Source organism: Bos taurus, chromosome 26 (genome assembly GCF_002263795.3).
Source record: "Bos taurus isolate L1 Dominette 01449 registration number 42190680 breed Hereford chromosome 26, ARS-UCD2.0, whole genome shotgun sequence".
Lineage (NCBI taxonomy): Eukaryota > Metazoa > Chordata > Mammalia > Artiodactyla > Bovidae > Bos > Bos taurus.
Genome location: NC_037353.1, coordinates 33469257 through 33485997, shown reverse-complemented (window position 1 = coordinate 33485997; position 16741 = coordinate 33469257). Strand labels below are relative to the sequence as shown.

General features: G+C 44.0%; 1 protein-coding gene across 37 annotated transcripts in view; it reads right to left on the bottom strand.

Annotated features, from left to right (window-relative positions):
* Positions 1-16741, bottom strand: part of TCF7L2 (transcription factor 7 like 2) — a 202378-nt gene that overhangs the window by 182684 nt on the left and 2953 nt on the right. For 25 of the 37 annotated variants that reach the window (XM_024985742.2, XM_024985748.2, XM_024985747.2 and 22 more), the window contains 1 exon segment: positions 5654-5722. The exons of the other annotated variants lie outside the window; for them this stretch is intronic. In XM_024985742.2, the coding sequence (XP_024841510.1) occupies positions 5654-5722 (69 nt within the window). 37 annotated transcript variants of the gene reach the window in all.

Here is a 16741-nt window from a genome sequence, read left to right as displayed (position 1 = left end):
CTATCTATGGGCAAAACATCTCTGGTGTCTGAGTCTACATTTCCTGATTCACAAAACGGGGATAATGGTGGTAAAGAGTAGCTACACCATTTGGGTTTCCTTCTGTGTCATTATGAAGAATCAATAAATAATTTGCATCCAGCACTTAACACCAGACCAAACGCGTCAGGAGAATTCAATAAGCAGAACTGCTATTACTATCAGCTGTTGCTACTGCCTCTCATCCCTAAGACCAAGCACATCACTGGCCAAGCTACTCTACCACACACAAAGGAATGCCTCTTCATGAGCCATGCAAAAGTATCTGGCTCTCCTTGAATAATCAGGGGGGAAAAAGGCCTCAAAAGCTCATCAGAACCCAAGGGCAGTCTAGTTTCTCAATCAAAACGAGAAAAAGTTACCCATCAAATACTTGGCCAGCCGTCAATTTTTACTTGGCAAGTGAAAATGACTGAGCAGCAGATAAGTGATCAATTGACTGATTCAGAAGCCTCTGGGGCAGCAATTCCAAATCTTTGGTAGGCGAAACTCAGAACCCTGATTAAAAATGTAAATCTTCGGACCAAGAGGGGTACTTATAAGTCAGTATCCAAATCATCACTAGAATTGAAGCTCCCTGATGAACTCCCTGGGGGCCTGGCACACACATAATTCACAATAAATATTTCTGAATGAATGAACAAGACTTCTGAGGTGTGGACTTCAATTAGACAATTAGGCTAAAATGCACCACTACAGCAAACGAATGAATCTTTTGAATGAGTTAAACTGGTAGCCAGAGGCTTTGTCAAATTACTCTAGTGAAATGGCATCTAAGTCTCTCTGTCTGTCTCTCTCTTTCACATACATAAACACACACTAACTGCATTCCTTGTGGAAAGTGGACGTGAAGTCTCACAGCCAGTCTGGTGATGGGACTAAAGAACTGGACCAAGAACTGAAGCTGCTTCTCCGAGTTCTTCCTCTTAGCCCAGATTTGCTCCTCAGTGAAGAAGCAAATCCTCAAGAAACCTGAAAGGCCAGGCAACTTGTGGAGCAAGGGAGGGCCTCGAACACAAGAGACGACCGCTTGAAACATGAACTGGGGCAAGGCCAAGCCCTCTCAAACATCCCACCCAAACCCACTGGTACAGTTCACTGGCCATTTTCATTACAAACACCAAGGATCCAGTAGTGGAGGAAAAAGATGGACTCTGAGCCACAGCACCTCAGGAATCTTAACAATGTTAAGACGCAGACAAGACTCCGTGTCAAGTTCACATTCAAGACTAAAGGACCAAAAGCGAACAAGGACACTCTCCAACTTGTATCCTTTTTCTCGCTGGCTCCACAAAGCACCCAGGCTCCGAAGGAGAGTCCTTGGGCCACACTGAATCATGGCAGATGAGTTCTATGACCAAGCAGAAGGGAATGGGCTGGTGGAACTCGGATGGAAGCCTGCAAGCCTGAGGATGAAAGGGAAAGCAACACCCACTGCAGAATTTCCACCGCTCAGCTGTGTAAACAAATAAAACGGTCCATTTCTTCTGGATCCTCTCCTAGTTGTCTTTGTGCACGCACACAGACACACACACACACAAACCACTTCACATCCGAAAAGAAAAACAACCAAGAAAGGTCTACACAGTTTGTTTTTGCTGCGTGGGGAGTGTTTTTTTCCTAAATCACATCTGACTTGGTGTTAAAACATCAACCTTTGGCCAAAATACTCTTAAAACAAAGGCTTAATTGGTTCTGAAGTCGCCCTTTTGAAAAACAAGGGAAATGTCTTCTGTGGGTCCTGACCTTGATCTCAACACTGCTCGGGGAGTTGGAAGGAGTGTGGGAAGAGCTCTCTTTGGGGAGGCAGAGGAGATAGTGCCTAAACCATTATCCACGTCAACTGCAGGGTACGCCTGGGAGGCACGGAAAGGGGGACCCCGGGGTCCACCTCTGCGCTCAGCCTGCACCTTCTCTTCCGGGTTAACAGAGACGGTGGGAGGAGTTCCCAGGAGCTGGGGCCACTGGAGCTTGGGCAAACGGGCCTCTGACCCCACTTAGATCTTTTTACTGCTCCCCTTCCTATGTATCACTCATACCCAACCACCACTATGCTGGCGCATTTCAAATAGCATCACTTGAAATCCAGAGTTCAAGCCTCTCTTAAAAAGGCAATGCAAGCGAAGCACATATTACTCTCCCAGTCTACTCCTGAGTCTGAACAACAGAACCCAACACATACAGTCCTCCAAAAGATGCAGGTGAGAAAGTAACTAGGGCCTTACATTCGTAACAGCAAGACGCAGGAACAAATATCCATTAGGAACCCAAATATCCTAAAGCACAGAAAGGACACATGCATCGTGGAATATTAAGTGACATTGAAAAAAAAAGCAAACTATTCTACAGGAAATAACAGGGATGAAACACACACATAATGCTGAGTAGAGCCAGACATGAGACTGTATTCTACACAATCCCATTTCTAAGACGCTAAAAAAGCAGGCAAAACTAATCCATGGTGATAGATGAAACTAATCCATAGCAAGATGTTTTGTCAGCAGTGGGGGAAAACTGAATAAGCAAGACTGCAGTTTTGCAGGGCCCAACAAACTACAGCCTATGGGTCGAGTCCAGCCACTGTTTTTATAAATAAAGCTTTATTGAGACCCACCTACACCTACACTTACACCTACACTTATTCCCTTAGGTATTGTTTTTGGCTGCTTTCACACACAATAGTAGAGTTGAGACACTGCCACAGAGATTGTTTGGCCTACAATGCCTAAAATATTTACTGTCTGGCCCTTTATGGAAAAAGCATTCCACCCCATTCTACCTACTGAGCTGGAGGGTGGTTTCATGATGACAGAAGTAAGAAGAAGTTCATCCACCTCTCCACTAAAACTCTGTGCAGTGTGCTGTACTTACATTGTATACTGTGCTGTACTTATACTTCATAAAACTCTCTACAAGTCCATAGAATTAAATACCCATGTCTTTTTTTTGAAGGCCCTTGAATTTGTATTTCAATTATATTTGTGTTAACCATTTAGGATGAATACGGCTTCTGTGCTGCTCTTGTCTTTTCAAAACTGAGAAGAGCTAGGAGATTCTCAAGAGTGGGGAAGCTTCCAACACATCAATTGATATTGTGTCCAAATCTCTTAGAATACGACGCCTTTATAGAATCACTCAGTTGTTGTTTGGTCACTAAGTCACGTCCGACTCTTTGCGACCCCACGGACTGCGGCGTGCCAGGCTCCTCTGTCCTCCACTATCTCCTGGAGTTTGCTCAAATTCATGTCCATTGCACAGAATCACTCAGAAACCATTCATATAAACGCTGCACTTGGCCAAGTCCTGAGATTACAGGAGGGACGGGAAGGGAAAGGAGTGGGAATCTCATGTGATACATGGTGTCATACTACTCGAGGTTATTTTAGGGTATAGCTTAGGAGAGCAACCAGCTCAGCTCAGATTGAAATACAGCATGTATTAAGGCTAAACAGTCTTATATTTCCCGAGAAGAAAATTCTGCCCCGACAAGCACGTCGCATGTAAGCCTTAGTGGAGAATGGGGGATAGGGAAGACATCCGCTGCGCTCTGCACCAAAGGAGGGCCATCCTCTCGTTCCACTGCGATGTGGCTACTTGGCTGTCATATGCCTGCGGGACAATTTTATTGTGTCTGAGGTTTCCTCTTTCTTTCCCTTTGCTTCTTTTGTTTTGGTTTGCCATTTATCCTTTGATGATCAAACTACAATCACAGCTAGATGCCTCTTGGCTTCCCCTTGTCCTGGTCTAGCAGAGATTGGGGGAGAATGAATACTCAAAGGCATGGCGGTGCTGGGTCTCTCATAAAATGTGTCTCTGTTTGCCCACATGGGCATTAGGCCCCGGCAAACAGAAGCAGGGAAGAACAATACTACCTGTTCATGGAGGAATAGTAATGGTTTCAGTCCTCCAAACAATGAGCTCTGTAATTTACTCCATTTTCCTCCTGAGAACGCGCTTCACATGGCCCGCACCGTGCCAGGTGGTTTGGAGAAAGATGAACTGCCCGGTCTAACAAGGGACGCTTCAGCAACGGGTGTAAAGACACAACAGCTGCTCTGGTCTCGGCTGGTCTCCCAGTGACATGGCCCCAGCCAGCCTTTCCACACCAAGATAAGGGCCATGATGCTATTCAACCTCGACAATTCCCACACCCCGGGCAGTAGGACTTCCCAGCACTCTACTGAGAAGTCGTGGGCCTCAGGACACTGTTCCTCATCCATTTACCATGGGTTAGGGTTTGGGTTTGTTCTCCATCCAAGCCCTGAGCCTGTACCCTTTTCCGGGAGCAAAATTTACTGTGCTGTTCATCAAAAGGAAGAAGGGTCCCCCAGGGAGAGGACCAGCAAGAACAGCAGCCTTGGAAACCTCTAGGGGTGGAGGGACACTATCAAAGAGCTGCACTTTCCCCTAAAATACACACATGGATCAGCAGCACAACTGCAGAAGGAATCAAAATATTTTTAAAATAAGTTACTGTCACCTTGAAATGAGTACAAAATATTAGGGCCCCAACCGAATAACCATGTCTGCCGAGTCCTACTTTTCACTGACAGAATAATTCACAATTGACCTGGGGCAAAGGGCTACTGGAAAGTCTTCTCCAGGCAGTTATAGATTTGAATTTGAAACAGCACAGCTACAAAGATGCAATGTGGCTGTGGACCACATACGCACACACAAATTATCTATCTGCACACGCAAGGGAAGAATGGAAATGCTGTCACCGAGCGACGCCAACTTCCAAGGAGAGAGGACCCCAAAGCCAGACTTGAACACTCCCACGAGTTTCAAACACCTCCCCTCTAAGGGTTAACCCAGAAGCAGAAGGACTCAAGAAGTTTCGGCACCATCAGTTACACCATGAGGTCCATCCATCCTGGCCAGGGCCAGGCAGACAGACGAAAATCGTATTAGTCTGGTCTCCCTCCACTACTGCACTCTGTTGGCATCAGTTCAGCTCTGAGTCTATATTAGTCCATGATTTGTTTAGCCTTTGGATTTAAGAGAATGGAAGTACTACGTGAGCAGGAAACAGGACACTCAGCAGAAGCTCCGTTGCCTTTCCCTCCCAGCACTTCCAGTGTCATATATCAACAAGTGTGAGAGAAATCAACATTTCAGAACAATCAGGTCAAAAGTGATATTCTTAGTGCCACTTAACATGATTTTGATCCACCGGAAACAACTCTCTGGCTGTCACACAGCCTCTTCTCCCATCTCATCCCCCTTAATTCTTCCCGTTCACACTCTGTCACCTCATTTGACTCCCAATTTAAGACCCCTCCTGAAGCAAAAAACAGTAGCCAACTGGCGTCCGTGTGCCCATCATGCCTGATCAAGATGCTCTTGACCAAAAAAGATACGTTTCTCCTGCTTTCTCTATCTTTAAATCATTTTAGCAGCTTTTCTTCTGCCCTTGTTTCTTCTTTGCTTCCCACCTCCCCCAAAGAATCAACCACCACCACCACCACCACCATCATCATCATCATCCCCACCATCATCATCATCACCACCATCATTATCATCACCTCGGTTGGGGAAAGGGTGGAGGATAAAAGACACAAGAGACCTACATATTAACAAATCAAACTTCAGGATCTCTTGCATATCCTACCTGAATTGCAATCTGGTGTTCAATCGTTTTGTACGCAGAGTAATGTGTGCTCCCGGACTGAAAATGGAGCTGTAGAAAGAAACCAAATCAAAGCGTTCTGCTTATGTCACAAACTACAAGAAAACATCTTAAGCAGTTTATGAATAGCAGACAAACCTTCCTAGATTGAACTGCAGCCTTGGCATTCAATCAAGACCTGTGTATTTTTATTTGTTGCTATAAATAAGATGCTCATAATAATCTAAGGTTTTTAAAAAAAAAAAGCACCTATTCAATAAGCAAAAGGGAGGGAGGTGGAGGGGGCCAGGAGTGAGGATCAATGACATGAAAAGGAAAGACGGACGCCCATTAAGACATAAAGGAAGCCAGTGTGCTGAGCAAGATGCTGCAGAAAAATTAACTGTGTGCTGCAAAAATCATCAGAATTGCGACACGTAGGCGAGAGGGAAAGACTGGGAGAGAGAGGATGTGAGAAGCCACAAGACTGCAAAGGTACAAGCCCCCCCCAAGTGCTCCCCCCGCCAGAGTTCGAGTAACTGGGCTCTCACCCTCAAACACAATTCTATTTTGGGGAAAACAAATGTGGCAGGCAGAGAATTCAGGGGCCACCCGATGCCTTATACATTCTTTCACAATGACTAAGCTATCAGTCCCAGGACAGCTCAGGACAGCTCTTGCAACCCGCACGCACTCTAGGAATCCACACTTCCCCAAAGAGGGAGCCAACCAGTGCCCAAGAGCCACTGAAAGTTCTGAAGACCACCTATTCAGGGGCCCAAGGGTGAAGGTATGCCCCGGGTTCACCCAGACACGCCCCCCCCCACAGCAGAAGGCTAAAGTCTCTCCTGGGCCTTTCCCCTTGAAGACCTATAGACCCCCCAACAAAGAAGTGGGTAGCCCTAAATAAAAAGGAATACCAAGATGGCTCTCCAAATTTTTCTTTTCCCCAATAATACTTGTTAATCTTGGGCTCCTACCAATTGGGAAAACAAACACCATTTGCTGACTGATTTTATAAACAACACAATAATCACCAAAAGGTCTCAACAATATCTGAAGATGTATTTTAATTGACCATAAACGAACAAATGATGAGGAATCACACGGTCTCATGAAATTGCTGTCCATCCCCCTCACAGCAATAGGCAGATCGGCTGCATTTCCAAACACAGAACTGTATTACTAGAGCAAACTACCGCTATTACCACCACTGTACTGTCACTATTACCCAAACCTTCCCGTAAAGCAAAGCATGACCTAGCCTAAGTGAGTTTTAGACCCCATTATTTCATATCTTGCTCCCTGTAAGAAAAGTATTCATTTTATATACGTTTTTATTTGGGGGGGGGTGGAAATTCACATAAGAACTTCTGAACCAAATCAAACTAAACACAACCCAGCAGTAATGAAATTTTTAAAATAGCCTAAATCCACACTGCTCATGGGATAAGGCAGCACTGTTCCCAGTTGGGGATACAATGGGTTCTGAGACCATTATGTCTTTTCCAAATGAACAAATAAAAAAACACTGCTTGCATAGATGTATTAGGAGTCTGCCTGGTCTCAAAAGTAGTAGTAATCAAAGTTAAAAGGGAGCACAATAGAGGTGGGGGGGAATATATATATATACACACACACACATATACATATTCCTTTACCTGTCAATGCAGAGTAATGAATCACACTCCCCAAAACGACAAAAGATAAAGGCTGAGCCACTGAGATAAGCCCCTCCCATGCAGAGAGCTGCCCCGCCCCCCGCCCCCCAACACACACACTCAGGAGCTGTTCATCCAAAGTGAGTCCCTGCAGAAGACAGATGAACTTGCCCCCTCAGCCCTCCCCCCACCCCCACCGCCCCATCCTTCCTGTGAAAACTGCCAGTCAGTAAGCGGAGATCGGACTAATTACTGTGACAATTCTGCCTCGTGTTAAAACAACTTTTGTGCGCGGGACAGGTTCCTCTGCGAGTTTGGAATTCTTGGCTGAGAGCAGCTCTGGTCAAGCGGAGCGGGGGACTCTCCCGCTCAGGAGAGAAGGCAACACTGAAAGCTCGTCCCCCTTTTCAGCCGGTTTTATTCTTCCCTTTTCCAACTGCCTGATGCAGAGCTTAAAGGAAACTTGTCCAGGCTTTTCTTCCCACAAACCCTGCGGAGCCCTAAGGCGATCTTGCACTCAGGGTAACCACAGAAATCTTCTATCATCAATTAAAACTGAATGGACACCTGATAACTAAGTAGACATCGTGGAAACAAAATTTCATACGATCACGGCCTTCTGAACAAATTAGTGAAACTGTGGCTAATCCAAATTCAATTTTCACTTGTCCGGTTCCATACTTAATCCTTGTGTTCAACACCAACCCAAACAACACAACTCCAAACAGAAAGCTACTAACACAATTAAGACAGTAAAAATGCAGCTGCAAGATCCTTAAGAATCTGACTGTTGTTGTTCAGCCACTGAGTTGTATCCAACTCTTTGAGAACCCCACAGACTGTAGCCTGCCAGGCTCCCCTATCCATGCGATTCTCCAGGCAAGAATATTGGAGCAGGTTGCCATTTCCTCCTCCAGGGGATCTTCCCAACCCAGGGATCGAACCCAGGTCTCCTGCACTTGCAGGCAGATTCTTTACCACTGAGTCACCAGGAAAGCCCTAAGAATCTGGCAGCACAAAGCTAATTTCACCTTCACACACACCAATCTAACATTCCCAAGCAATGTAACTTCACTCCTCAGGTGTCCAGGCACACCGAATAATGTGACCAGCTCCTAAATCCATGTAGCACACGCTCCAATCAGATCTTCACTCCTAACCAGAACCGACTGTGTTGGAGAGATCCTGAGCTAAACTTGCCCCAGCAACAGCAACGAAGACTTAAAATTTTCTCATTTCTCCATTGCATTTCCACCCCCTCTTTTCCCAAATACTCTCTTCTAAAACACACTCTTTAAACAGCTTTTTCCCTCCCTGTAAAACACAGGGATGCCTTGTTCATTATAGTGTAGCTTTTTAAGACGAAGATAAAATACAAGGACCCAGTAAAAACTTGGCATGCTAAGAGGGAACAATAATTTATTTATATCTCCGCATAAAGCTAGAAGAAAGAACAAGAGAAGGTTGGCCCTCTGTGCTTTTGTTTGTTTGGGGAAGATATGGGGAGGCTGAGAGATCTTAAATGGCGAATTAAGGCTTATCTAAGAACCAGGTTCCCGCATGCCTGGACTCTTGGGACTGCCCCTGCCCTGGTCACCTGCAGTGCAGCACTGTCCATCACTTCTGCATCCAGCAACTGCGGCTCTTATGTCCTGAGCCTGCAACATGCCCTAAAGTGGTGCCTACCCACCACCCCCAGCCCCGATCCCAGCCACCTCCTCAAGCAACACGAAAGGAGAACTCCAAGGTACTTCTCATGTTGCGCCTTCCTGCGAAACTCGCAACAAAATACACCTTCCCTTCCTGTGTGTTTGTTCACAGTGGCCAAGCCCACCCACCATTCTAACACTCTCAGATGACCCAGCCATGTCTCCCCGAGAAAGAGCCATGGAGAAGCACTGGTGCTCTGCAGGCTGGCACACAGTCTCCAGCAAAGCAAAACCCAATATTTCACAATCCACCACCTCCCTTATCAAGAAATCCTATCTTGATTTCTCTTGTCTCATTTCTAAGTACTGCTGCTGCTAAGTCATTTTAGTTGTGTCCGACTCTGTGCGACTCATAGACGGCAGCCCACCAGGCTCCTGCGTCCCTGTGATTCTCCAGGCAAGAACACTGAAGTGGGTTGCCATTTCCTTCTCCAGTGCATGAAAGTGAAAAGGGAAAGTGAAGTCGCTCAGTCGTGCCCGACTCTTAGCGACCCCATGGACTGCAGCCCACCAGGCTCCTCCATCCATGGGATTTTCCAGGCAAGAGTACTGGAGTGGGTTGCCATTGCCTTCTCGGTAGTACTGGCCCTAAATGCAATGTTTCCGATACAAGACATCAGAGATACCCAGAGATGGAAGAAAAGCAATGCAGCTTTTTCAGCCACAGAGATCTCATCCTCAAAGGCAACTCAAAAAACTTGAAACCTTCCATTGGGTTTTCCAACACTTAAGTGAACTTCCTGTAGGATGAAGATTAATTTCGTATGCCTACTCACTCCACTAAACTGAGAAGAGGGGGAGCATTTGCTTTATTTCCATTTTTATGAATCACCTAGCTTTCTATTTAAAAAAAAAAGAAGAAGAAATCCAGATTCATTTCCTAAAAGGTTCTGGTTTGGGGGAATTCTTGGTTCACCTTCCTCACCACTGTAGCTACCACCAAGAGGCACTTTAAGTTTAATTTACATGTCATTAGCATAAAAGACAAAATAGGGGCCCAAGTATATCTAAGACCTTTTCTTAGGTCACAAGTCATTTTTCAGGACAGTGACAGCACCCCCAAGCCCTATGTTGGGAGCCTCTTACATTTACTGGGAAATAAACTTCTGACCAGGCCTCTGGGTGTCTGTCTCCCTACCCCTTTAAAAAGTGCCAAGGGGGCTTCTAACTCCTACAGGGAAGGCAAAACCAGCACAGACTGGTAGGGATGGAGGCTTAAGCATTCCTGCAAAGATCCAGACACAGAACATCTGTACCCTCCTAAAACAACAACTTAACAAAGGCAACCCCTTTTCCCTTCCTGGCTTTCTCCAGAAATTGTGCCACAACAAAACACACGCCTTTAGACACAGGAACAATCTCTCCTACTGTCTCGATGTTCCATCAAATGTCTATTTACCCTCATTAATTTTTTCTTTTCTTTTCCTCAACCTGAAACCATCAGCTATGAGTCAGAGAACGATCATTAACTTTTACAGCTTTCATACACATCCACCTACTCACATTGAGGGAAAGAAGTATTGACTTGCAACACTGCCTGAGACCAAAATTCTCTAAGGAAAAAAAAAAAAGAGAAAATCACTTTGAGAAAGTTATATCTATAGGTCTATGGCGGGCGTGGGGGGAGCTACATTTTTTTTTTTCCATTTTGTGGTGCAGTCACTGCAAAAAGTTACAGTTGAACTTGGTTATGGTGATGGGCATTTCTGGATTTGTTTTTTGAGGGAAAATTAGATGATTTTCTTTAAACATCAAACCATAATTACAGTTCTTAAACTGTTTGGGAGAGAGAAGAATAAAGTGAAGCAAGTTTCCTGCTCTTGTCCAAAACACATTTCCAGCATATAAAAACACGTGGGCTAAAGTGCTGAGACATGTTCCTAACACAGCATTTTTCATTAAAAGTTGCTACACTAACACTCTTAAAATAATGCCCCATCATTACTCCACTTAGCAGTCACAGTGCTGCAACTCACAACGAATTAATTTGCATTAATGTGGGTTTCATGTGTCCTTCCCTGGGTATGCCATTGTGATTCAGGCTTAATAAAACTGACAGGGCAATAACATAGTGCCTTTTACTTCACTTTCCCAAATAAACCAACCCACCCAAAGACCCATACAAATCCTCTCAATTTTTTTAAGCATTTTGCTAATATACTTAGTACATCATAATTGGCCCAGCACGCAAGAACCTAGTTATCTTCTCAGTAAATATTTATAGCATCACTCTTTCCCATTCATTCTGCATTTTCTTAGAGAATCTCACTGTAGCCTACATCTGCAATTCATTGACTTTACAATTTACCACATGTTGGGATGGGAGAGGTCTTAGCTCCATTTGAATCACTACACAAATATGCAAGTGATTTATCGGTTTCAAACTAAAGACTGCAAGAGAAGGACTCCACTTTTCCTGAACATTACTTCTTCTGGCAGACCATGAACAATTACAGTTCGTACTAATTAAGCTCTGTAAATGTGCTGTGCCTTACTAATGCCTACCAGGCCTCAAATTTATTTTCATGATGCCAAACTTTAGCAAGCCATTTTAACTCCTTCAGAGCTGATCCCATTAACAGCCATCCCTTTTCCCTGCAGAAGGAGTTGTTGTGGGGCTACTTCATGACCAAAAAAAAAAAAGGATAAAATATAAGAGACCAAATTACCAGCCCCAAATCAGATATGCCTAAGGAAGAAAACAGCCTATCCTAGGAAAACCAAAGAACACCAGGGCTGATAACCCGTTCAAAGATCCCACAGCCCCATCTTTGTAATGAGCTGTTAAGGGATTCCTATCTGTCCCAGAGGGCTAGTAAGTTTCTGCATTCCATTGATTAGAAAATAAAACCGTTCAGCCTCAGTCTTTAAGTTTGGGTTGGATGGAGCGAAGGACCCGGCCAGAAATGACACAGCCATCAGCCCCGCCCCTCTTTGCCACAGTTTCCCACACACCTCGGAATCCCACTCCCCCTTTGCCATGTGGTCACACAAACACCAGGACAGCCCACTCCTTTTTTAAGAATAAATTACAATCCACAGGGTAACTGGCCATCTCTCTCACATCGGGGGTCTTCACCACAGATGCCCCTTCCCCAGACTCTTGCACGGTAACTCACATGAAATTATTATCTGCTGCACAGAGCTCTTTGGGTGAAAACTAGATTGGAACCAGTTTTTACTGAGCAAATCAATATGGTTGTTAATACCATCCCCCACCCCAGCCCCCAGTCATGGTATTTTCACCTCTCATCAGAAACTTCTAACTCCTAATTTCAATGAAGCCATTTTTGTCCAGCCCAAATCTCTGCCGCATCTTTTTATGCCTTTCTAACCTTTCTTAGCCAAGCATTTATTCTGCCTTCTCTGTTACATTTCTATGTCCTCCACCAAGACACCACTGCACATTTCCCAAATGAATGGCCTTCCCATTCCCAAAGCAAACTTGGCTTTTTTTTCCTCATCTATTAATTCTTTTAATCAATTCTCCTCACTCCACGTCACTTTTCTTTTAACCCTCACGTTAGCTAGCGCACTATGCAATGCGTACGTTTTCCCTTCCAGCTCAGTGAAACATCATGTAAATTGAAGGGCAGCCTCCCATATTAGGTTTCTTTAAGTATTCTGGGAAATAAGCACAATATAGAAAACAGGGTCTCCAAAAAAAAAAAAAAAGTCAAGAAAGAAAGGAAAAAGGGATAAACCAGAAGAAAAGGAAAAAAGATGCAAACACCTAAAGCAACTTTGCTTTTGAAAAACATTCGTGCAGAGCCCCCACTGAATTTCCATTCCTGAAAGTGCTCTTTATAAATGTGTATAACAATAGCCTGGAGGAAAAGTACAAGTCAGCTGCCAGAGGAGGAGGGGGTGTCTGTCTCGGTTGGCTCAGATTGTAAGGGTGGGGGTCAGAGGCGGGGGAGAGGGCAGCTTTGGCGATGGGCTGTCTCCACCCCCCCCCATCTCATTGCTTATAATTAGTGAGAGAAATTTGAGCTACTGCCAGTGTCTGCAGACCTTGAATATTATAAGGCCAACGTGGCGTCAAATATCTTAACATTCATAAGTGTTATGGGCTGTAAATAAAGCCTGTGGATTTATGACCCGGTGGTGCTTGCCAGCAAAGGACTAGGGCACATTTCTTTCAGCAGACCTGTCGAGGTGCGAGTTTGCCTTTGGTTGTAAAATTAACCATTTCCTTCACAAATGTGCTCAATTATAAGTCAGAGTTGAAGATTGACTTACACGGTTGCCAATATCCACTCCCAGAAGAAACTCAGACACCCACATCACACACCCCTTTCAAAAAGAAAAGCCTCAAGAATTTGATTCACCCCCCTCCTTCTCCAAACTTCTGAAATGTGTCACCTCGAAACAGTTATAAATGCGGTTAAAGATATTATCTATTTCCACTCACCAAGACTAAAAAGCTTACACCTACTTCCTTGGAAAGTGCTTATTTATTTGGCAACGCCACGGTTTAAAAAAAAAAACAAAAAAGGAGTAAATCACTCCTTGCCTGAAGTCCCTTCCCCCAATATAATGTCATCTACTTCCTGTGTAGGAGAGTCTTTGCTAAATCCAGGTTGTCTCAGACTTAACTGCCAATAAACCAACTTCCACAGAACTTCCAGACAGCTGGGGAAAAGGTCCCCGGAGTTTTAGTCATGGTCCAGAAACACGCGTCCGCACAAAAATTTGCAGCTGTCCTGTCTCTGCAGTGCATTTTTAATGTGATTCGGGGGCCCCTGTTGTGAAACATCTGACAAAATGTAAAATCCTCTTACATACCTTCCAGTTTACCCACTGAGCCTGTGTAAGAGAAGTTGCACCAACATTTCTCCACCAAGAAGTCTGGGTGCTTTTCGTATGCACACAGGCACCTCGTGGCATGTGAGGAAACATTCAAAACCTGGAAAGACTTCTACTGTAATCTTTAAAAGCACAGCCTCTGGTGCAACTATTAAAATGCTGGTTTTCTAAAGCAAATATTTTTTTAATGGCGTGCAGAACTGCAGTTATCCTGAACTGCTAACAGAACAGCATTCTTGATCTGCCAGCCCCCGGAAACCTTCCTGTAACTTTTTCACAGCTTGCTAAGAAACAGAAAGCTGACCAGTTTCCAGCAGGGACTCTAAATGAAATCCGTATCAGTAAAATTAAAATCAAGGTGGAAAACTCCCAGCCAGAATGGGGGATTGTTTTTCTCCAAATCTTTTCTCAATCAGATAGGGGTGCATCAATGAAAGCTACTTTCCTTCAGCAGTCAAGTTTCCAAAAACACTTCTTCCAGATAAACACTCTAGGCTCCCGAATGCCTCATAGTTTTGTTTCTGGGGTTTTCACAAGGCTTTCATTTCAACAAACTGTGGAAGCGCTGGCATATTAAATTTATAATCATTAAAATATGACTTATTGGGTGAATGTTGAGCCCATAATCCAAACTGCAGACATTAAACCCCAACCTAGAAAGATTAGCACGGAATTAATACTGCTGCCTTGAGATTGAAATCTAAACATGTTTGCCATAAATATTTCTCAAGGAGATGAAAAACAATTAGCATAAATACCAAAGAAGGGCAAGAACACCTGTTCTTTTTCAGGGCGATAAGCATTTTATTGTTCTCTATTTAAAATGTAATGACCTGTGTAATTACAGTAATATTACATTGTTATGTAGGGGCTTGGAATGTCACACTTTGAAAAGTGTTGTCAAAACAGTCAGGGGTGAAGCTGGGGGGTGGGAGGACAGCGGGGAAGGACCACCATTAACCCTTCACACTCCAAGGTCTAAATCTTTTGTATTAGAAAGGATTATGTTGTTTGAGCGAGGAGAAAACATCCATTTTTCACCAGGCAGAAAGAGAAGTTGCTGCCCAGCTAAATAAAACCCCAATGAATAGGCCCCTCTTGGTGTCCTTTAAATGCTGGATTCCAAGTTCTAAAATGAATTCAAGATGCTGCTTATTTATTTGTTCAACCTAGTAGCAAACAGTTTCAGCTGAAAAGCAAATAACTTTGGATCAAAGAAGATGCAAAAGCTCTAATAACCAAGTCCTTAATAAGAATTTCAAACCTAACTGGAATTTCGGCCACCAAATCCCATATTCTCATTTGGCAGGAGGGAAAAAGAAATGTAAAACTAGTTTTTCCTATCAACTTTAATACAGAAACAGTATTCTTATCTTTAGTATATACAAATGTTACCACAATTCTAATATTTGCAGTTCTATCACCTCCCATCTGCTTAACCAGACCTCTCGCCTTAATGCTTTTCTGTATTTGAATCTTTTTAAAAGCCGTTTCTATTACTGTATCAAAGGCTAAATTAACATGATGTAGAAATCTTTGTCATTTTAAAATAAAATTATTACTATCAAGCTTTATGGCGTCTCCAGCAATTAAAGCATTATTCTTGAGATAATGTATTATTCATCATAAGCCCATTTAATGATACTCCTTAATTCTTTACGTTCTTAAATAGAAAAGCAGAAACCAGGAATCCAAAGAGCTTGCTTTTGAAAGGATGCAACTGCTTACAGGTACACTCATAAGTAACAGAAAATATAGCAAAAAAAAAAAAAAAACCACCACCACCAAGGAGGGTCGGGAAAAGAATAGAGCCAATTTGTCTTTACACCTTGCCCTCAAAAAACACACTCTATGAAGCACTAAGAATTTCAGATGAGCATGAAAAGACCGCTATCTTGCCTATAGATTCCTTCGGCAGCTGTATCAAATCTGGAATTGCAAGCCGGCCTTCTGATTGAAGAGGTCAGGAGTGACATATAACAGCCTCTCAGCCTCATTTCCATGTCTCTGCTTACCGGCTTAAATAAATAACTTTAATTTTGGAGCACATCAGCTAACTCAGGTAACAGATAGGAGGGAGGAAGGGCCTGTGCACACAAAAGATGTCTGTTGGGTGTTTGACACGCAAATATTAAAACTGCCTCCTGAGTTCAGAAATGTCTTCTCAATCTGATGTCACAGCACCAGGCCACCCGCTATGTCCGCAATTAAAATCACAAGACGCCGAGTATTCCTACAATGTCCACAGAGGGGACGGGGTGGTTGGGAGCTTTCCTTTTCGCACCGGGAAATCATTTATTTGCCTTTAACAATTTCCCTGTTTCCTAATTACAGCACAACACAACTGTTGGAGTTTCGGGAAACAGTGGGGCAAGCCTGCCAGCGGTCACAGACAGGAGTTTGCAAGGAGCCCAGAAGGGCCAGCAAGCCCCCCATCAAAGCTCAGTATTCAGATGGCCTTTCAGATGGCAAAGGGAATTTTAAAATAATATCAGAGAGACTTCCATCGTAGGGGGGAGGGAAGGAGAGGAAGAAATTCTCAGGGTTACTTTGGAATGTCGCTTGGTCGGCTTGGTCATTACACAAACTCTCCGGTTCAAGATGCCCACGAGCTCCCAGGAAAAATACAACGTAGCTGGACTGTGTTTCGCCTCCAGCTGCAACCCCACAGATCGGCCCCTGCCTCCAGAAAGCGCTGGCCATGTAAGAAGAGGTAGAGCTGAAACGGTCTCCCAGCTTCCCAAGCCTGCAGAAGCCTGGGCGCAAGGGAGGGCGGGGGGAATAATTATTTCTTTCCTTGCCGTAAAAAATGACCGGTCTACCATGCCCTTGCCTTTTTTTTTTTTTTTTTTGCCGGGGCCCCAAAAAAACAAGTCAAACCTGATAGTTAATATTTTAATGCTTAAAAACAC